The 23,445-nt window shown below is 47.1% G+C and overlaps 1 protein-coding gene across 1 annotated transcript in view; it reads right to left on the bottom strand.

Annotated features, from left to right (window-relative positions):
• The window catches only part of CSMD2 (CUB and Sushi multiple domains 2), a 306,341-nt gene that overhangs the window by 147,038 nt on the left and 135,858 nt on the right, over positions 1-23,445 (bottom strand). The window contains exons 7-11 of the mRNA XM_040588319.1: positions 18,058-18,135; positions 10,887-10,974; positions 9,554-9,678; positions 6,840-6,961; positions 733-836 (exon numbers count right to left, since the gene is read on the bottom strand). Of these exons, the coding sequence (XP_040444253.1) occupies positions 733-836; positions 6,840-6,961; positions 9,554-9,678; positions 10,887-10,974; positions 18,058-18,135 (517 nt within the window). The remainder of the gene's footprint in view (positions 1-732; positions 837-6,839; positions 6,962-9,553; positions 9,679-10,886; positions 10,975-18,057; positions 18,136-23,445) is intronic.

The following is a 23,445-nucleotide window of genomic DNA, read 5'->3' as shown; positions in this document are numbered from 1 at the left end:
GGACTAGCCCTGTACTGATCCAATGTCCTTTCTTTGGAATTAAAATCAGAAAAAAAGAAACCAACCCCAAGCAACCACTCCCCCCCCCCAAAAAAAAAAAAAAAAAAAAAAAATCACCAAAACAACCCAAACCCAGCAAAAACCCAAATATATTTAGGTAGGAGACATTGATATAGGAACATCCGGAAGGAACGTAGGACTATCAACGTTTCTTTCGACGGAAGGAACCTCCATGGAACATCCTATCTACAAACGAAGGGATATAAACAGAAGGGGATGAATCCTCAGCCTTCCAGAAGCGTGCGTCACCGTTTACATGGGTGCACACTGGGTGTAAAACGCTCAGGATGTCACCCCAAAATAATGGATTTACAGCCACTTTGCGCCGTTAACAACGGCCGCACAAGGAGGACAGCATGGGGGAGAGGGATCCCGACTGTCCCCGCTTTCTGCCCGATTTGCATCTTCTCTTGTAGCTGAGCTTTAATCCCGCTCCCCCAGCTCCTGGACAGCCTCAGCCTCCCCCAGGGGCCCCGACAAAGGCAGGGAAGTGAAGCAAGGAGGCAAAACCCTTCCGTCAGCGGCAGCCTAAGAGAAGGCGACGAGGGCAGAGCACCCCAAGAACAGCCAGCTCCGCCAGCTGGGACCCCCGCACCCAAACCCACCGGTGACCGCTCTCCAGGCACAGCTGAGGTGTGGATTTCTCACAGGGACAAAGGACGTGCTACTTACACGTAAAGCACAGTTTTCTGGTCTCCGACTTGTCCTCCATCACCCACTGTCAGAGTGTCATATCCTCTTTCTAGTTCAAATTCTTCAAAGGTGAGTTTGATAACCTGGCAAAGATGCAGCACATTAATATGAGTCAACTGCCAAGGTAGCCAGCAGATCCTCTTGTCTTGTTTATTTATCTGTTTGTCTATCGAGAAGCAATTTATAAGAGCATTAATATCTTCAGGACATCACCAAAGGTGACCGTCCTCACTTTTTATAGCACTTCTTTCCAGACAGATTGAGCTCTTACTGAAATTACCACTCAGATTTTTCTGCTTTATCTATTGATTTTCTAGATGACTTTATTGATAAAGATATGTGTGTTGGGATTGCAGCATGCTTTTTTTTCCACCAGGTACCGCTACCAATTCTTTCACAAACCCGAGATGATGGTGATGGATTTGAACGGGCACACAGGCAGCCCGTTAGAGTCTCTCTTTTGCTCTGTGTTGCTCAGAAGGTTCCCCCTGGTTTTCAGACGCTTCTGTCAGACCAAGAAAGACTTTACCTGAATTACCGCTGGGGTAGCTCCAGGAAACTTCTCAAGCTGCCTGCAAACACAGTCATCATCCCACCTGCCCACAGCTGTTTCTTTCCTGTGATTCCTCTCCTGCTCTATCCAAACCTTCCACCCCCACTTGATTTACGCAGCCTCGACTTATCACGTAGGAGCAGAAGTCCCACAGAAGTCGAGAGGTTTGTGTTCCAAGTCTCTTAGCTGCTTTTTAAATCCCTATTTTCAAATCACTTAAAATTACCACGTGACCTAGGGGACAAAGGTCCTTATTCCAGCCTTGGACAGGGCGAGCCCACAGAAAAGGAAGGGAACTTATTTTACAGATGTGCTTTACAACCACATATACAATCAATATACGTGGTTGTAAATCAATATACAAACAAACCAATGGGAACTTTGTTGCTTGGATCTTTTTAACTGAGTGAATCCAGGAAAGCACATAAACACTTGGATGCACCCAGACCTTTGTATGAGTGCCTGTAAACATAACACATTTCCTAACTTTGAACAGCCTAAGCTACCAGAAATTTGTTTTCACACTACTCTTTGCTATTTCACACAACACAGAGGTTATCAAAAGTAATGAATGAGAAGGACCTACGTGTGTGCCAAGGATCACGGAGACGTGATGCCACCCTGCACCTTCTGACTTGGGGCAAGGAAGCAAGGCACAGGAAAATGAAAATCCTCCCCTTGGAAACTCTTGCCTTTTATAACAGCAGCATCTCCTGCAAACACTTCAGTAGGTGTGCAATCACAGAGCGATAAAAGTCCCAAAGTTAAACCCCAAAGCAATAATTAACTGTGCTTAATTAAAGGTGAGTGTGCCCCTGCGGTCTCATCAAGGCTTGTATGGACTGTCTGGGAAGCTGACAACCTTCTTCTGTCAAGTCACCCAACTTCACCCCCTTAAGAAAACACCGATTACTCAGACATTGAATGGCTTGAACGTCCCTTAAAAAACAGTGAGTGTATACATAGTTCAGACTGAAGTGTCCTGTGCTACTGCCTTCTACATAGAAATGCAATTAATACTTTTAAAATGCATAGAAAAGCAAATTAGGTATCTCAGCCGTGACACTCGGAAAATAGGGTTTTACCAAAAAGCCCCAGGATCGTGAAACGGAGCCTGTGTGACACTTCATGGAAGTCTGGAACCATTAATTTTGTGGTAGTACCAAAATATTAACCTGTGCAGATTATTACTAAACCATGTAATGATGGAATAATGTAATTAATACAAAGAACACGGTGCTGTAAAATGGCACACATCATTAGTTAAATCAGTCATTCAAGTAAACTGTATTCTAAGAAGTCTGACCCTAATTAAATAACTAATTACATTCTAGTATACTGAAGACTGTAACCTTGTGGCACAGGAACAGGATGCTGAAGACAATATTTGTTTATCCACTTTCCTATTTTCTTTTCGGCCTGAAAGCTGAAAAGTATTTAATGATTCATTGAACAAGAGACCTACCAGCACACACAAATACACAGATGACACAAACCCTCAATTTTAAACTGCTGAAGTGACAGGAAGCAATTAGAAAAGTCAAGAAAATAGGCTGTAGTATGACACCCGATTCTTAAGGCTCTGGACTGCAAAGTGATTTGCAGCGCAGTCACGCACGTAGGAAAAACCCAGAGTAATTCTCTCCGTGGAGAACAGCACCTCTTGCAGTGATATTCAAATGCTTTACAAGCTCACATTACTCATCCCCCCTTCTCCCCAGGTCCCAAGCATCTATCTTCGTTCGGGATGAATCATCCCCTGGAGGGGCCCATCTCTCTCCACCGACCATACAAGACGCTTGGACGGAGCTTTATTTGGCTCGCCAGGCTCCAGGTGAGAATAACCCCAGGAGAAGTGTCAACCAGTAGCTTCCATTATGTCAAGAAGGTTCAGGAATAGTTTTGATGCAAATTCGCCAATTATCATATGCATTTCTGGGCTCCCAAGCGATCTGTTTCTCCACCGCGGTTGAAACAGATTCCCACGGTACTGGGGACCAGCGAGAAGCCTCCATATGCCGAATCCCGCAAACAGGTTTGATGCCCCGCTCCGTATAGGAAATAATTCCAAGCTGTCAACCGAAAAGCACTACGCCCTTAATACTGTTTATGTAGGTTTCTGAGCAAACTTCGAGGGGATTATGTAGCTCAGTGAATCTGGCTCGCAGTCCTTTTCCAAATATAGAACAGATGACTTGCAAATGAGTTCTAAATTCAGCTCGGTGGTTTTCCCATCGCTCATATTAAAAGCTTCATATAACAGGACCTGATCCAAAGACCACTCAAGTCAATAAAAAGATTACCACCGACTTCAGCAGGCTTCAGCTCAGGCCCATAATGCTTTTTATCTTCAAAGTATTTTACAGGCATTTTAATTAATTCATCTCCAATCCTTCCTTCACCCGTGCTGGGGAATGTGCGATGATGAGATCATCCCCTTTGCTCACAAAGGCGACGTGAGTCAGAGCGATGAATTCTCCAGTTTAGCACCCCGTTTCTAACTGGGGCCGTGCTTTAAGCCAGCGAGAGGTTCACGTGTACTTCCCAGAGGCTGCGCGACCCGACTGGTGAGACAGGAATACCAGTGACCCACTTGGCACCAGAACGCACACCCCAGCAGCTCCCAGTGCTACACTGGGTCACGCACAGGCGAGCTGCTGCGGTAGCACACACAGCCAGCCTCGGGAGAGGTCTGCCGGGCGAAAGAACCCCCCCGCGGCCGCGAATTTACTGGCCATCTTGTATTTTCACCGCTCAGATATGACCTGGTCTGCACAACTCTGCTTTCTGGAGCCTTAACGAATTGATTTAAGAGCAGAAGACGCAAAGGGCAATGGGCTGGTTTCCAAGCTTCCCGAGGAGTGCCCGAAGGGGCTGCAGGGACCGCGTGGAGCCCCCGCCGGAGGAAGGGCATCAGGCTGCAGCTCCCGACAGCCGCTCAGGCGAAGAGAAGCAAGCGAAGCGCCGCGCGGGGCACCGGCAGGCACGGCAGCGGCTTTCCCAAACCATCCCCGCGTTCCCCCTCAGCCCGCCCTGCTCCCAAGAGATGGGGAGTTTCTCCCTGCTGCAACCTACGCTTCCAGGATGAAACACCCCGAACCCAGAAACCCTTTCTAAACCGATATTGCTAATTAAGTACTACCACTTCAAAGGAAACGAAGATGGCAGTCTCCTTACACAGCTAATACAAGCTGCTGATCTGGCCAATCCATCCGTGTTCCACTTGTGCTCTTCACCCTGCACCTCTTCACAGTCTACGGTGTCGTGACCCGTGGAGCACAAAACCACCTTTTCTTGTCCTATTGAATCGGTAAGTATTGCAATTAATGGGTTTCACCAATTTCAATCTCCTGGATGATTTGATGCAAGCCGAGGATCAGGACTTGCAGATCCTGTTTTCTAATCGAGAATTCATTATCACTCAGGTTTAAAAGCTGAGGAAGAACCTAAGCAGCGGGAGAGGAGAACCCTTCCGTAAGTCAAAGTTCACAAAGACTATGGTTTCGAAAAGTGGAGACTGCCTGCCCAGGAGGCTGACAACAGGAGAAGCTTGTTCTATCACACCGCTGAAGAAGAAGCAGAACAAGTTTGTGCACGAGGCAGGCAGAAAAGCAGATCATCAGAGCTGAAGATCAGACTCAAAATACTCAACACGAAAGCAGGGTGACAAAGGGTCAATAAAACAGTGGACACGGCGACTCTTGGCAATCTCTTCAATCGTAATTTGTAACGGAAAACCCAACTGGAAGTGTTAACCTACACAACACCCCGGGCAGCCTACATCTAGCTCACTACAGATTCTTCCCAAACACAGAAGACTGTTTTTTACACCCAAAACCTGGGTTTTTCTGATCTTTGAAAGACAAAGATGGACAAAAGTAAGGGTAAGTCTGACAGCCACACCACAGCCCCAGAGGCTGATGGAGCCAACAGCCTGCCCACGCACAGGCGATGTGCACCCAGGGGTGTGCAGGACACAGCTGACACCTGAGCAGCAATCGCTGCTGTTAGATGTGGTCTGCTCTCCACTTGCACATTACCCTGATGAAGGAGAACGTCCTGGGTCTGATTAACCAGCAAATCACTCCAAACAGATCAGCACCGAGGAAGTACCCTGATTCCTCACCCCGCTTTCCCAGAAGCTGGGTCATTCCCGTGCTCCTGAGCAGCCACCCAGGCATCCACGGGATGAAACGGCCGGCTGACGACAGCCCCTCAAACACAAACTCATCCTGAAACGGGAACGTAGGAACACTCCTCATTAAAATCATAATCCACCAGTGATCTGCGCTTATTAAAGGCTTGAACGGAGGTCAAGGAGGAGAGGGAAGCAGAACTCAAGAGGCTCTTCAGCCAGCGCCAGCTGCCCTGCCACCAAGTGCTCCAGAGGGACATCCCACCGGCGGCAGCTACCACTGTGGGCGCTTCCCAGCGTTTCTGCGGACCGTAAGAATTTCCAGCAAAAGATGAGACCCTGGGATGCTAACATGTTTGTGGAACGCCTACCTCGGATCCGCGGCAGCAGGCGGAGTGCCAGGACACAGGACTGCCTAGAGGCAAGGACCCGGGATAACGGATGGAGCAACGTACGAGCTCAGTGCTCGGCGCGCACCATTTGCTCACGAGCTAATGGGGATGATGTCAGTTGGAATCCAGATGCTAAAAAGAATGAAACCCATTGTCTAAGAGCAGAGGAGAGTGAATAAGACCTCCAAAAGTGCATTTTGAGCTCCACAACGAAGTAATTTTTGTCCTGATGTTCCCACACGGATCTGGCGGAGAGGAACAGGCTGAACTTGCAGGGCTGGAGAAGGCGGCGAGGCACTGAACATTGCCCTCCCCGAGCCAGTGGAAAACAAAAGGACCTGATCTGACAAAGGCCAAGGCAGCGAAGCCTTGCTCTCTCCACGATCAACAATCAGACTTGAATCAGATACGCAGACCAGCAGGGACAAAAAACCCACCACCCTCCTCTTCTTCCAAGCCTCAGCAAGCACAGTAAGGACTTGCTGGTAAATTTGCAGCACCGCATAAATAGCGGTAGGTAGAACCAATACCTCCCCTCCTCACTCACCCTCGGGGGGCTGCAACCCCCATTGGTGAGGGGCCAGCCACCAGCCAAAAGGAAGGGAAAAAAAAAAAAAAAAAAAATCAGCATTCCTGGCACAGCCTCCCCGGCCCGACTGCGAGCTGCCTTAATGAGATGCTTTGCTAAGCTGTTTGGCATTTCACCGCCATTCACGCCAAGATATCAAAGAGGTTTTCCATTAAAAATAATTACGTTCACTTTTAATTACATCCTTTAAACAAAATGAATTTTCAGCAGAGATGGAATGTGATGTGTTGCGGTCTTTAAAGGCGGTTGGAGAAACGCAGGGAAGAAGTCTGCAGGGGGGGAGAAGGAGGTACCAACGTTAGAAACACAAACCTGGACGGCTAAATATCAGAGCCTAGTCCTCCCTGAAGCACAGCTATACATCAGTTCAACTAAGGCACCGAAATAATGACATGGAGACGCGTCTCCGAGACCTACCTTGGCTGGATTGAGCGCAGTGATGACCCACACGCAGTAGGCATTGTTATCGTATTGGACGGGGTAGTTGGGAGAAGTTATCACACCGCTGGGACCACGGAGGTACGTGTCACACATCCTGGCTGTGGAGAGGAAAACAAGACAGATGTGGGAGGGAGGTCTCTCTCCCTTTGGGATGCACACTGCGTTCGTTGTTTGAGGAGGAGAAAGAAGCAGAGATGCAGACGTTATGGAAGCGGGGGAGAATTAAACCTTGCTGCTCTGTGCTGTTTTCACTAGCCAAAAGGTTCCTTTTATTCCATGTAACAGAGAGGAAGGATTTCTCCGTGATGAGCAGATAAGTTGGGTGTTTCCAAGGGCTACCAAACAGATGGACCACCAGACCCACCAACAACCACTCATTCTCTAGTGCTCAGACTGATCGCATTTATTTTTTTACTACATTCAAGCCCTCACAGAAACACTTTTGTGTCCATACAGTGAAACCAACAGCAGAAGATGCCAGCTAAGATGCAGTTGCTTTTCAATGTCTTATTTCCTTCACTGCAGGTCAAAGAAAAATAAAAATACTGCACAGCAAGTATTTATTTGGTAAGGGCTGAGTTCATTTCAATATGACTGGGGACTCCAACCCAGGATGGCAGCTCAATTTTGCATCTTAAACACATCTTGGGTAAAGTAGAAACTAAGAAATGCTTAAGCAGGGCAATCTCAGCCTGTGGTATTCCTTGGATGTAGGATCTACCCGGAACATGTGAAGAACAGCATCCTTGGTCATGGAACTGCCTCTGCTGTGGTGGTGGATCCTCAAAATTAATATATCCCCAATCTCAAAGGAGCCTTATTTGCACACGTGGCATCTGCAAAGCGTTCCCCACCCCCACCCCCCCGCCTCTAAATAGCAGTAGGGTGTGGAAAACGGTCTCCTGGCCAAACTGTCTGACTGCAGAGGTGGTCACACAGGAACGCTGAGAAGCTCCTCAGGAAAGAGCAGAGCGCATCTATCCATGCCCCATCCCTCCTGTGTGACCCCATCCTGGAGTCATTGCACCCTACCTTACAGCAATAAGGTAAATCCTCTTACTCCCACCATTATTCCCGTTTTACAAGTGGGCAACAGGAGCGCAAAGGGATTCGGAGGGTCTGCCCATCACCCAGAGGGAACCCACTGCAGATGGGGAAGCTGAAGAACAGTTTCCCAACAGCAGCGAGAGGTTTGAGCACTGGGGATTAGAAATTACACAGACCAGGGGGTTAAAAGCTGGCTCAGCAGAGACCCCGATTTCTGCTATTTGACCCAATAACAAAAAGAACAAACAGGGAAGGAAAAAAAAAATAAAAGCAGTATAAAGATGGAATAAGAAACAGATGGAAAACTTTTTAAAAAGAAAACAACTGCAAAAGTTAGCAGTTAAAAAAAAAATTAAGTTGATTCATAGAATCAGAATAATGCAGGCAAATCCTTTCTTATCTCCTGCAAGAGGACACCATAAATTTCCTTTATAGTGTCACATATTTATGCCAAATATCCTCTTACAGTGATTCAATTTATTCTAGGCTTGTTTCAAGAATTAGATGGGATTCCAAAGCCTTGAAAAACTCCGTAGATGAAATTAAAGAAAAAAGAACTGAAAAAATACTAATTTATGACTTTAAGAGCTTTAGAGGGATTTAATTAAAAATATTACAAGTTGTTCATTATTAGCATTACAAGTATCACAATTATGCATGCGACTTCTTAGAGAGAGACGGAATGAAAACAAAATGGCCAAGGGCAAAATGGGCATTAGTGTTTTCCCCGCTGAAAAACAACTTCATTCACTGATGGCTCATGGCTGGGCCACGGGATAATCAGGATAATGCTGGCAGGGAACCACAGTCCAAGTAATCCTATATTGCTGCCTACTAGCAGCAGGTTCCACGTAGAAGTATCTCCCTCCATCTTAGCTTTTCCAGATTTTGTTTCAGGCTTTCACCTTTCCTCCCCTCTCCTCCTCATCCCGTTAAAAGGAATCACTGCAATCAAGAGAACAGAAGGGGGCAAAAAGCGCTGCTCAGAGGTGAGGACACAGTACACGGGTATGAAGGACACCGATGTCACCCGTGTGGTGCAGAGCTAATAGCTGATGGGGCTCCGCAGTTAATGGAAACAGCTTTATTGGTACTGCTACGCACAGGAACAGGTGTTTTTCTTCAAACCCAAACCTCCAGAATCCAAAAAAAAATATTGCATGAGAACCAAGCAAAGGTTTCTTTCTCAGGCTTGTGTAGAAAAGACTGGAAATTTAAACTCGTATGACACCCTCGTGCTCGGCCAGAAAACAAGAAGGATCATTGGAAAACTATTAATGAAGATCCTATGGGCTGCTGAGCAGGGAGCTGACGAGCCCCCAGCGCCATCGCCAAGGGCACACGTGCACCCAGCGCGGTGCTGAGCACACGGCGGGACAGGGCTGCACCTTCCCAGCAGGCTGCGAGCATCCAGGGGGGCTCTCCCCTCGAGGGGGGGGGGTGGGGGGGCTCTCCCTGCCGTGCCCCTTGCCCGAGGAGGGGTTTGAACACAGATCTGTACAGCCACGCAGCAGGCGGTGGGTCCGGACCCCCTGAGCGGTGACAAACGAGGACAGAGTGGGTGATGCACGACGGGGACATTAAGGAGATGGATGCTGTCGTTAGTCCTAATAACTCAGGAAAAAATTTTTTGGTCTTCTCACCTCTGCACACCGGCCTGTGGTCGCTCCATGCCACAATTATGTCGCTCACTCTCTTACAGGTGATGCTTTTGGACCCTTGTAAATCATAGCCCTCGTTGCAGGTGAACTGGATGCTGGAGCCTAACCTAGCAGGCAGAACAGAGCGGGACGTTAGCAACCGAGACCACGCTGCAGCAACAGGCTCGTCACTTGCTCGTTACTACCCCAGCGATTCTCCAAACTGGGAGCAGAGGGAGCTCCCCAGCCCTGCAGGCAACAGCCGAAGCGGGTGAGGGGCAGAGGCTGCCCCACGCGCTCGCTTGCCTCGGGGGTGACAGTGCACGGACAGAGCTGAACCTGCCCATGCAACTTCAGCGGGAATTTTATTCCATGTGGGAGCACAGGCTCAGCCCCCAGAGATGACATGCTCAGCATTCTCATAAAGAAAAAAAAATATAAATTCTTTATCTGCTACTAAATTTATTTTTTTTTTCTTTATTCTAACACTTTGGCTTCAGCTCCTCTGCTGATTTAAGCCAATGCTGCCTTCTCCACTGAAGCAACACCGTGCCAGTTTACAGCAAGCAGCTCAGGATTTATCCCATGGCATTTAGGGACTATTGGGAATTCCCTTTCCTCCACCCTCAACCCTCCGATCCGTTTTCTGGATTTCAGGAAAATTTGATAGACTCAGGCTAAGCTGCAAGACACTTTTCGTGAACAAAACGGCTATCAACAGTGAAATAAGATTAAATATCGATTCCCCATTGCTAACAGCAGGCTGATTCATTCCTGCACACTGTAAACGCTAGCAGCCAGAAGGGAACAGCAGCATTGTTTTAAACTTTATAAGAAAACAATTATCTAGCACCACATATACTTATTGACAAGGAACTGTGCCAGCGCTTTGGGAAGTCACCTCAAATTCACCAGGGGCAGGGCCATGCTGTGACTGAAGCTAATTTGAAAAGTGATTTTTTCATACTTTTTTAAATATTTTTTTTTTTGGTGCTGTTTAAGACAGTTCTTTCTGCACTTAACTGGAGCGGGGAATGACAACAAACATGGATTATACAAGCCTGGCTAAACGCCCGTGTTGTGAAAAGAGAAATGCTCTGAAAGAGGGATCATTGCAGATCCTCATCTGGGACACGGTCTCCCAAACACACATGGGCACGTTTACACACACTTGTTCTTTTACAATCACTAGTCTCGGCAAGCTTTTCTGGGAGAACACATTTAGAGGTGTGCAGATGGTCTCTAAAAACAGACTCCAGAATGCCAAGGAGCACACACAATGGTTACCGAGGGTAGCTTTGCGGCATGCAGAAACACACACAGAAAAGGTTCTTACCTAAAATCGTTGCCTATTCTTTTGCCTCTCTCTGGAATCCCAGGGTCTGGACACATATTATGTCCCTGGGACACACCAACCTGAGTTACTACAAAGCAAAAACAGCACATACAGAGACAGAATAGCAAAAGAAACATTCTTTCATCAACTGTCTTGGTGGATGTGGAGAGAAAAATGGCAATCGGTAGCTCGAAAACCTGAACATATTCCATTTTGTTTAGGGAAAAAAAAAAACCCAACAAAAACCCAAAACCAAAAACACCCCCACCAAAACCAAAACAGCTTGGGAAACAAATGTAACTGGAATCATTTCAGCTCGGTTTATACACCAAAGTGTTTTCTAGGAAATGCCAGCTAGGGACACAGTTTTCCCTCCGTTCCACTACAGAAGTACCTCTGAAAAGAGTTTTTTTTTGTTCTGCAAAATGACACCGATTAAGCCAGCCCACTTCCACAGCCTGTGATTAAAACGGGCCACCTGTGACACCACAAGGTGACAGCCTACCGCCCCCCCAAACCCACCTGAGTGGTGCCAGGGAAAGAAAACAACTCAATGAAGAGGCAGGTGTATGATACCAGGGGAAAAACCAAGCACAGAACAAAAGGGAGAAAGGAGAGGGAAATGCAAGTCTAGCATTATAAAGCAAGTAATTTAGTTTGGATATGAAAAATTTTATGGAGCAACCTTAATGTAACTGCCAACAAACATGAAATCTATGAAGTGGTGATCAGCACTGAATAAACACCTTCAAACTTCATTCCCTACCTCCCCATCTCCACCTTCCCTCTCCAGCCCGTCAAACGGCACAAACAAGCAGTCAGGCACTGACCTGGGGGGGATACAACCTGGGGGGCGGGGGAGGGGGCTCCTGACAAGGATGAGATGAGCTCTGGCAACACACCGATTCCAATTTTGCATTCCAGCAACTCCCAAAACGCACAATGATGGGGGGCAAAGGGATGATTTCGTCACGGAGCTGCCTCGGTTTTATGTGACTCTGTTTTCTTGAATCGCTACGGGAAGGACCCAAGGATGCTGAAGCAGCGAAGCGATGAGTCTGAACCCAGCGCGCGTCCGTTCTACCTCTACCTCTCGCTCGGCTCAAGGAAAAAGCTCTGCTGTATTTCAGCAGACGCGACGTTAGCACAGCGCCCCGAAGACCGCCGCCAAATGGATGATGGTGCGGTGACAAAAGCATGTTTCTCACGAGAGACAGCGCGAGGTGTGCACGGCACGGAGCAGTGAGAGCGATGGAGCCGCGTGCGTGTCAATATTGACATGGGAGGATAAACACGTGGAGTAGCTACACAAACACAGACTGCGCAGCGTGAACACACAGGAAGGCAAGACCATCAAATATGGAAATTATTAATTGGGTAATTAGACCTTGCGGAGTGAGGCACTACAGGTGGAAGACGGAACGCTGTTCCTAAAAGGATGGAGGGAGCTCTCTGCTGGGACGGGGCGCTCACCCCAGCACCCGCACCAGCTGCCTACGCTGGAAATGTGACAGCTTCTGACATCGGCTGCAGGCACAATGCCTCACCCTGTGCCCTTCCATTCGGCGAGGGCCTTTGTCCCTCCCGGCCTCCCGCCCCCGCTTCCCACCCCACCGCAGGGTGCTGGAGCCCAGCACCCGCAGGATGGCTCGGGGCCGGCCCCGCCGCTGCTCGGGGTCTCGGAGTGCCGCTTCGGTGCTCCGCGCTCTCCTCCGTGTGTTTGAGGGCACAAGAGCAACAGACACAGGGCTCGCAGGGAACCAGGCTCCTGGGAGACTGATTTCCCTCTTCTGCATATTCATAACCTCGCGTTAAGCTCAGTCACCAGGACAGAGACACCGGCAAGTGACAGCAGCATGAAAGCGCCACACGCTACCTTTTGATAGCTGCGTTTTGTAGCTACAAAGCTTTGCTGCCAGCCGTCACGGGTTCTGATGCTGAGCGTACACCAGAGCCAGACGGCAGGGAGCCCCTGCCCAGAGCGGGGATTCAGCTCCGGGACTTCCAGCGTCAGCGCCCCAATAACTGAAGCGGCCACGACAAAACCCTGCGCCAGGAGCCGGCGCCTCCAGCAGGTCTCCAAAATGCAAAAATCATTTGGTGACCCAAAGGAAATCACCGGCTTCCCAGGGCCCCTCTGCTAGTGCTTGAAATCACACGCTGAGTCTGAGAAACGCACGGTCAGCTGCACAAAGGACACCGGTGACACCGTCTTCCCTAGGGCTTCTCAAATCACTACCTACCCACGCAAACACGGTGACCACGCACACAGATGTCTCCAAAGTAAAAATAACGCTTAGAATAGAGCGTACAAACTAGGGCTGGACGTCACCAGCCCGTATGGTACCGAAGGAAAAGCGCTAAGATTTCTCATCTCGCTTCTACACCTTCCCCAGAGCAAAAGCACACTAAAGGAGCGATGCCCACCCCGTCCGCGTGCGCAAACCCAGCTTCTAGAGACATCCCTCCACCCAAAGACCTGCACGCTCTTCCCTGCAGAGTGGATTACCGGATTGCCTTTCCACAGCCCAATTTTTCTCCCGTGGCCAAAGGACTATCCAGACATCTTTTATGCCTGGGTTACTTCCCTCTGCCCTGTATCACATCCATCGATTACGTCCCGTAGCAGATGGCAGTGAACCTGGAAGCCTCCGATGCCAAGCTCTGGGAGGAAGCAAGGCTACAGAGGACCAGCAAAACCCACAGGCAGGTTGTCGGTTACCAGTAACATTTCTTCTCTTGTTAGCTAGCATTTTGTTCATCTCTGTATAACCCGTGTTGATAAACCAGAGAGCAGGTAAGATCAAACAGAGCAGGGTGGAAAGGAAACGTAACTCCGTAGCACGATAGCTGGGATATTGTACTGGTAAATGTGAAGGACAGCAAAAGAAAAGGAGAAGATGGATTAGATGGTCACTTACAGAAACTTTTGTTCTTCTACGTTTTGTTTTAAACACACGCACGGGAATATAACCCACATAAGCCATATTTGTTATGCTGAGAACTTGCTGTCAGCACTGCGCTCATCCTCCTGCAGGTCTGACTGATCTACGTCTGGGCTGTAGCGCTCCAAGATGAATTCTTCAAGGTTACTAGAAAAACAATAGGTCTCAAACTGTGATGAACTGTTCAGTTTCTACATTATAGGCTGAAGGAGTCTCTCCCCCAAACCATGCAACTAGTTTTCCGCCCCTTCATTCTCCTCCTGATTTTTTTTTTCAGCAACTACCTTGCCATTGCGCATTCAGGAACAGACAGTGACGACCGCTTTGTTTGACACAGTAATTTACTCCATCTGTTAGAAGAACTGAGAACCTTCTTTAGTTCTCTGCATCTCACCACGTTATTAAAGAAAGTTCATCGATAGGTTCCCGAGGGACAACTTTTTATTGAATTTAGGGATGTAAAATATTAACTAGGAAATAAAGCAGCATCTAAAAAGATTTTACAAAGGCTCCACATTTCTCAGCATGAGAAATACAGTGAAAACAAGTGGGCTTTTCTACTGCCGCGGGGGGTGGGGAGGGAAGGACCGTAGCAGCAATTAGTAGTTTTAAAAAGGTTAATCTTTAAGAGCACGTTAAGGCTGGCAGTTACTCCACGGAACCTTCCGGTTAATGGGTTACAAAACTCAGCCCTACGAACGGGAGAGCTACCACCCCAGCCAGTGGCTCGCTGCCCCTCCGCATCCTTCATCCAGCATCTCCAGAACCTCAGCGGTGCCGATCCCGATGTGACCCGCTCACCCGTCTGGCCAAACGCCAGCGTGAAAAGGGTACAGACTTGGGCTGGTCACGACAACATCCAGCTGGAAATCTTTTGCTTGGGGAATTCTGACCCCGTAATTCCACATCTTGTCGCTCTCTCAGGCTAGCTTGGAAAAATAGACGAGTTCAAAAACGTTTACAGGCTTTCAGATTTTAAATAGCATTTGCCAAGACTGTGTTTTGCCCTACTTAAAGCCAAGGCAGCTTCTTTCAGAGCTGGAGTGCTAGAGACCCAGGGCTGCTCCTCTGCGGCTCTGCACTCGCTCCGTGCTGCCGCGGTTCAGCCCGGACCCAGGTACAACCACTCGCAGCTCAGCACCCCATGCAGAAAGCAGGCTTGCTGCAATGCTGAGGATCTAGAAGCTTCCGTACACTTGGCTGAGACCTACAACTGATCAACACCTCCAAAATTACTTGGCGTTCGTGCATTTAAAATAGGCTTTGACAAATCTGAACATACACAGAACTTGCACTACTTCGTACAAGCGCTTCCAAGATATCCAGCAGCGCGTTTTCAGGGATGCCTCATTCAAAGGTCAGAGAAGCGGCTCTGATGTTGTTTTGTAAAAGCAAAAGCACCACGCTTTTCCCACTGTGTGACTTGGAATACTCACATTTACATGCTGTGTACAGTAAAAGAAACAATCTCCTAAGCGCAATTTAAAATGTAAAACTGTTTCTTCTATCTTATCCTCAGGAGCTGTATTATTTTTCCTCCCAAAAAAATGATTAAAGCAAAACGTCCAAATCATTTTAGGGATGATGAACAGTACGAGGCACTTGATTTCCATTTCAATAAACATGTTTGTGACTGAACACAGTTAGCACCTCCCCCCCCCAATTTCATATTTCTATACATTATTTTCCTGCAGTAGTACCACGTGCTGTTCCATGGATATGTGTCGCCTCTACTCCAACAGATGAAACACACGGGCTTTAATCTGGACAGTTAGGATCTGGCAGCTAACTACAGCGTCCAGCCAGCCCACCAGAAACCTCCTGGAAGACCTGCAGGGTGGTAAGGGCACGGCTGCAAGCTGCTCTGCACCGCCACAGATTCTTCAAGGGAGAATTTTAGGATGTGCAAAGAGCACCAGAAAAACATCGCTAGGAAGAAAGCCTTTGAAAATAAAGCATGGCACAGCTCTAGCTATTACCAAGAGACACAGAGGTTTCTAAATTTCCGATATTCGAGTCAGATGAAATAAGAGCACCACTAGCAAACTTCACAGGTCTTTAATCAGCCTGTCCCACCTGTATAATTACCTCTGATGCATACGCAGACTCAGAAGCTCATGAAAGTTTGAGAGAAGCAGGGGCATGGCTAGCCATGCAAATCAAAAAAGCAAGGGGAAAGAAAAAAAAAAAAAGAAGATAACCTCTTGGGCTCCATTTTCTGAAAATGAACCATTTTCTGGAGACATCTTCTCCGGAATCAGCATTTCTGAAGTTGAAAATGTACTGTAACAGAAGTGTGACAGCAGAAGGCTGTGGGAGATAGAGCTTAATCTGGGTTTACAATCCAGACCTTGCTAAGAGCAGCGCACAGGGAAGGAGCTGAAGGCACAAGGGTTGTGGCAAGCACCATGCTGGTAAGGGAAAGGAATTTGGGCCACGGAACTATCACCATCTATATTATTACAGCTTAATAGCTTTCAGGCTAAGCTGCCTCCCTATGCTCTGTTTTGCCTTATCAAATAGGACAAGATTAGCACTACACAAGATGCTGAATTGACAGCTTTGAAGACTGAAGCCTGCTCCCCGTTGGGTGAGGATAAAGCGAGCAGAAGCAACAAGAACTTCCTATGTTTTTGCCCTCAAAATTGGAGCTCGACTGGGGCAGAGCAGGACAGCCCAGCAAGGGGAGTTCAGGCGCTGTCTCTCGCTCAGCCCCCACCTTCCCCCGAGCCCTGGGCACGGCCAGAGCTGACAGCGGTCATTAGGGAAGCAGCCTCGCGTTCCCAGGAAGGAGAAATGGGAATCCTATATATTCCCAGCGCCGGAATACTTACAGACAGTAAACTAACGACTCCGAACCAGGCCAACGTCTTCCACTCAGCCAAGACTCCCTCCCCCACGCCCCAGGCAGCAGACATCCCACTCCAAACACATCCTTTTCTCTCCGGTGCCCACACAATCAAAGACCGTGGCACCTTCCAGCAGAGCTTCGCCCTTAGTTAAGTGAGCTGAAATGTTTATTACAATTAAATTCTTCTCGGCAAGAAACACCATACAACCAGAAACATCTTGCATACAGGGACTTTCTTAAAACTGAATTCATTTCCTCAAAACACATCCTACCGTTTTCTGCTCTGAAGGTTTTGGGCAACTTATACCCTGCTATTTAGTTACCTTGTTGGGCTTTGCTTCTGAAAAATGTGAGACTATAAGCACTCTCATGTGGGCCTAGAAGCGAGCCATTCTCATTTCAGACCGACAGTGAGCAATGCTTTACATTCAGTTCATCCTTTTTTCTTAAGTGAATTTGGCATCCAAAATTCAGACGAGGGAAATGTCCAAACGGTACCTCTTTGATGGGTGTAATGGTCTATGCAACAAAATGAGCAATCGCCTCTTCTCCTCTAAAAAGGTATTTTAAAAAATGCTACGTTCTGCTCCTGTTCGAATTCATATAAAACATAAACTCGAGTTAATGCTGATCCCTCCTGTTCAATATTATTAATAAGTCCCGTTAGGAGCCTAGTGGTCCGTCCACAGTCAGGCATAAAGAACTACGGGTCCTGCTTCTGATTTGAAAAGGACCTAAAAAGCAAAGAGGATCGGACCTAACGGCTTCCCCTCCTGCAAGAGGAAAACACAGCAGTGACCAGGTGACATTCTGAGCACACCTCTAACATGTCAACCCCTAGACACGCTGAAAGCGAGTAACTAACAAGGAGACCGTAAAAATCAGTATTACAAGCTCTTGCACAGCAGCGGTATCATTTTTCTTCAGGGACAATTAAATAAAATGCAAAGAGAAAAAGAGAGAGGCTGCCATTGCCTCTGCAGATTTTCTGCTAGGTCTTTTTCGGTGGGGTTGCTTATCCCTAACTCCTAATTTTACAGCAGTAGCATCAATGCAGTTTTCAAAATTGTTTACAGTTTGACACTTTCCACGCTAAAACCCAACAGAAATCATGAACCCCAGTCCGTCATCGAGCAGAAAGCATACAGTATATATTAAATGCACACACACCGATCCCCTCCATTCCCACTTCAACAAGTTAGTATATGCTTGTGAATAGAGCACTGGAAGTGATGCAGTAATGCAGAGGGAGGAGAGGGAAAAGCATTAAAACTTTTAAGAGTGACGAAGTTTTAGAGATTACTGGAAAGTCAAATGAAATGTTCAAGGAGACCATTATACAAAAGACAGCGTAAGGAGCAGCCAAAAAACTTACACACTGATGTCTTCTGGTTATTGTCCTTGCTGGGCATTAGCTTCACCCCTCTGGACTTCAGTTCAACTTGCTTTTTGACTACAGGGACAGATTTAAAACAAAGCAGAGACAAGGGAAAGATTTAGCTAAGCATTAGGGATTATTTAAAAAGAAAGTGAAGCAACAGTTGTAAACCACCCACCCATGCTGCAGGATACCCTGTGTCTTCCCCTTACAGCCCGGACAGCTTATCCTGCCCCTCGGAGCCGTGTCAGGTCTGGGCTGGTGTCCCTGGGGGTCCGAGCCAAGCCGACCCCAGCCGAACACAGCTCCTCACCCCTCTGTAACCACGGCATTTTGCTTAACGGGATAAAAAACGGGAAACAGGCAAAAGGGAAGCTCTGGAGGGAAAGGGCAGCTTGGTTTCACCCGGTTTGACTGCGGCAGTTCTTCCACGAACGCGTTATGGAGCGAAGCCATTCTCCGCTTCTGCGGGAATACCGCGCCCCACGTGAACACCCCATAACCTACCAACCGTAATCACGATCTGCCTAACGGTAGGCTCAAAAAGGCAGTAAAATCCCAGGAAAAAGGGCCACAGTAAAACCACGTTACTGGCAAAGAGAAGCGTGAGCACACAGACCCACTACTCATAGCCACAGGCACAAGTAGAGATGCTGCACAGTGGCTACCAGAGCTCCCGGTGTGACCATTCACCTCCCCACTCTGCTCCTCACCCAGAAAACGAGAAACCACGAGGGTTGCAACAAGATCCCTATCCATCCATCCATCCATCCATCCATCCCCAAGAGAGCCCCGTCCTTCTCGATACGAAAATCCCCCGCGTAACTGAGCAGCTCCTTGTTTTTATTATCTGAACTTGGCTGCCACCGAGGCGCTCGCTACACCAGAGGGTTCTGCACAAACCCCACACTGGCAAAACCATCTGGATACCGGGAGCGAGAGAGAGAGGCAACGGCTCCCTGCAGCACAGACACAGCTATTTTTGCCTAACACACAGCAGAATTTTTTTAGTGGCGTTATTTGAAGTTAACGTGGTTAAAGAACAACTTCACAGCAGAAAGCACGATGCCCAAATCACTTTATGGGATCCCTTCTCCGAAGAGCCAGTCCTTATCTACGGAGAAATGTTCTTTTCTTGTTCTTTATCTTGTCATACTTTCATCCCTAAATTAGCACATTTTTAAGACAACGTTGTCAAGAAAAATTACCGATACAACTAACAAGCTTTTTTAATCATGCTTTTTGGTTTTTTGCTTAAAAAAAAAAGCTAAATCTGTTTATAACATCTGTCTGCAGGAGCTTCAGACAGGGAGATGTCAAGAATTATTCCTTGAAGCTTACCTAAGGCAGTGCTTTTCTGAGCTCGACGCTAGCTTGGAGCTTTTTGTTGATCATTTGGCTACAGCTTTTTGCTTTCTCTTTAAATAAAGCAGCTCTAACTTCAAACTGAGGTCCACATTAGCTTAAAAAACCTCGATGAAAAAAAGCTCGTGTTGTTCACATCTTTCTTACCAGTACTGTGTCTTTAATCTGTTGGGGGGTGTGTATTTTTTTTTTATTTTTTTAAAGAAGGGAAAAATAATTAGAAGTATGCCACTTTCAAAGCAAATTATCACACACTTGTTTCTTTTTTACTGTAAATCCACAAGGAGAAATGCAGCAGGTTTCCCAATGCCCCTGACAGCCACGTATTTCTCCAGGTCACGGACTGACGATGCCGGGAGATATGGAGCCCGACATCGAGCCTCTCAACAACTGCACCGTCAAGGGACCAACAGAAGACCCACAGGGCCACCAAATCTAACGTTGCGGGGGAAATTTTGAAACCTCTTTCTGTCTCGACGGGAACAGCGACAGCTTTAAAACACGAACGCGCTCTGCAGCCTTTTGGCTGTGTGACAGAGGGGGTCACATCTACCACGCCACCGGGATAAAGCGCCGAGCAGGTCCCCTTCTGCTCATCCTCCGTAACGCCGCCGTTCCCGATTCTCTGGCACCTTCCAAGCAAGTAGAGGGATAACCTCGTGGTCACAGCCAATGTTCCCTCCCAGTCAATAAAATACAGTCAAGCCCAAGCATCCAGGGCTAAATCTGAGCGACTGCAGGATGCACAATGGCTCGTGACTTTGCAGTAGCTAATTCATAGCTCTGTAAAGTGCTCTGGGGCACCATCAGTGAGAGAGCAGCTTTATAAAAATAATTTCCATTTTTATATTCTCTGCATCTTCCCGTTGCAAGTTACTTGATACAATTACCAGTGAATGTTTCTCCTAGCCACCTACAGAAAAGCACAGGACCATCAAGTTCTGCGTGATAAAGGAAGCCTGGAGCCTTAAAAGATGAGCAAAGCTTTCCAGTCCCTGGCGCATGCTCTGTGCACGTGGTATCGATGCCAGCACCGTGCACGGGATAACGCATCCCTGGGAGGGTCAGCACTTATCAGGGTGCGCCAGCTGCCGAACTGCACCACAGGGCTGCTGAACATCCCAAAATCAGCACGGGGAGCTCAGAGCTGCAACACATCTCAGCCTGGCCAAACACGGCCAATTTTTAAAGGATGCACCCGATAACAAAGGTTCACCCATATTCATTCCTGCTTTCACCACCCAGCCAGCAGAACCCCACTCCAAATTTGTGACTAATGGAAAGCCTAGCTCCAAAAAACCCAACAGCAATCAAAACAAGCAGCAGAAACCAAACCTTCGTTACTAAGGACCAGGCCTAAAATGCGGAGATGAAGATGCAATACCCATGAAGTATTTACTCCCCTAATTGCATCGTGTCTATTTCAATGATAATTGATAAAGAGATATCACTACGTACTCTCCTTTTAATCCTTCATTTTGTTTGCGACATGGAAACGTAATGATGGAAGTCAAGCTGTACAAATTACCCTAGATGAGAACAAGTCAGAATACAGTATCATTTCCTTTTTATAAAAAAAAAAATAGTAAGAACAATTCTCCTACTCTATGCCCTCAAAAATCTGGTACATGAAAACCTATTTTGTTTATAAATTTGAATGTGGAACAGGACTACAAAGGACTGTGTCAGGATAATTGCATGAACAGAAATTCCTCTATTTTCTGGAGGGTTTTGCTGCTCACGTGTATCTGATAGATTCTAATGGAATACTCAGTGTCCTGTCAAATTTGAAAGATGACATTACAAAGCTTTTCCAGCAAGCAGGTAGTCTGGGATGTTTCTTTGAAATCGTTTCACGTTGCTCTAAATGAGAATTTAAGGAGACATTTATTTATTTTTAATTTGGAAAACAGCATTTCAGCAAAAATCTATTCTATGAACCTCTGTTCGCCTTGCTAGGGGTTTGGTATTAAACACAGACTTATCTGAATCTTTTTTCCTCCTGCTGGGGCGTTTTAGTATCCTCTGGGACACAACGGCAGGTTGCTTACAGGGATCCTTACTCAAGCTGCAGGTGAAGAGAAACACCCTCGACGCAATAATTTTGAAACTGGTCATTTATGCCCTCCATCAGCTGGCCGAAGCAGCAGTTCTTTAGGAATCAAGAGCCTGCAACAAGGACTGGGATTTTCCTGGCTCTGCCTCTCCCTGAGCATCGCCCAGGAGACTCAACAGGTTGCACAGCACATGCTGTAACCCCTTTGTAAGACGTGATCCAACAGGAAGACTGGCAGATCCGTTAAAAATTAGGCGTGCGTCTTTCTAGATATATACACGTCCTTAAAAGCCGTTTCTGTGGCGCAGCGCGTGCAACAGGCAGCTCCTCGGACCGTCAGGGAAGGGGGAGGTCTGCGGGTTCCCCGTGCTGCGCCACGGGCTGACACCCACCCGCGTCCCGCTCTCCGCCTGAGGATGGAAGATGGGGTGGGGAGATCAATCAAAGATGCAATTATGTGGTGGTAACAATCAACTAAAAAGCAATTTGGGATCCAACTTCTGTAACAAAATGTGCAGAGAGAGATGGGCTACACCATTCTGTAGACCTGTTCAGCACCATTTTAAATTCAGCAGCTTTTTCATTACCTCGTGGCTATGCTGATGGAGGGGATGACAGGGGATACCTGGCTGTGCTGTCACTTCTCCTCGCTAAGGCACATCTACCTTATTTTCTTAAGACCTGCAGGTAGACGGCACCTTTTTGGGAAGGCAGAAGCGGCAGGAAGAAACAACAACAACAACAAAAAAATCAAACCCCAAAGACTGATGCACCAGTTTCTCTACAGCCCCTTTCATAAGCTCAGAGGGCGCAGGGAAGCAAGTATTTGCAAGAACACAAGATTCCCCTTACATAAAAAAAGGGAAAAAGAAAGGGGAAAATATTTTAACTCTCCCTGGAAGGCAACCAATTTACTGTATTAATAAAGAAAAGCTGTATACAGGGTGATTATATCTAACCTTGCCTTTACATTCATAAAGATATATCCGAATCAGGCTGTGGATTAGAAAGAGCTGAAATAGAAGATACAAAGGTGGCGTTCTGCTAAACTAGGTATCAACGTTAAACAAGCTGGAAGGGAAATTATTTTCTTATAGATTATCAGCAACGCCTAGTACTGTCTCAGAGGACACAGAATGTTAGTCAGTGATGTATACAGATGTCTTTGGAAAACAGACGACAACTTAGATTCACCCTAACCCTCTCCTCTTCCTCTCGGACAACCTCGGGGTCTGCTTCATCTCTACTGCTGAAAAACACATTTTAGTTGCTCTGTTTTATATGGCGTTACGTATCCCACCTTGTACGTGTTTCTCTCCATTAAAATACTTCTGTCCAAGCATGGTTATGTTCTTATGAAAAGGGTTAAGAGGTTTTTGCAGTTGCACTGGCACCTCGAACGTTGTACAGACACAGATTCCACTGACTGCCAATACCCTGCCTTTATACCGGGGTGGGGTGGGGTGTGGTTCGCTTTGTTTCTGTTTTAAGTACTGAAACCTTCCCCAACAGACAGAAGGAACCCGACAAACTCCATAAAACCCAGCAAGTGCGTGAACAATGAGCGCCAGATTCCCTCTGCCAGCTCGACAGAGGTCCAGCTTCAATGCCATTTCAAGAGCACATTTTTAAGTTGATCTTTGAAACGCTCAAAACACAAAAGCACAGTTCATTATATCGAACAAAACAGCTTCCAAAGAGTGTGCTAGATTAGAGCCCCCCTGACATTTATCTAATCAGAGGAAATTATAACATTAATCTGTACTTTTCTATTTAAGAAAAAAGGATGATTCAGACAGGTGTTTTAATAGAAAGCAGCAATCATGACAGCAAAGGAAAATGTCGTATCAAAAAGCCATCAGCTGCGTGCAGTCATTTGTGTTACCCAGGAAAAACAAAGGGGGCTTTTTTCTTATAATTTGAAGTCATTTATACGTTAAAGGAAAGCAAGGGAAGTTAAGTTA

This window comes from Falco naumanni, chromosome 3, assembly GCF_017639655.2.
Source record: "Falco naumanni isolate bFalNau1 chromosome 3, bFalNau1.pat, whole genome shotgun sequence".
Lineage (NCBI taxonomy): Eukaryota > Metazoa > Chordata > Aves > Falconiformes > Falconidae > Falco > Falco naumanni.
Note: the sequence above shows the minus strand (reverse complement) of the source record. Positions and strands in the feature narration are given on the sequence as shown.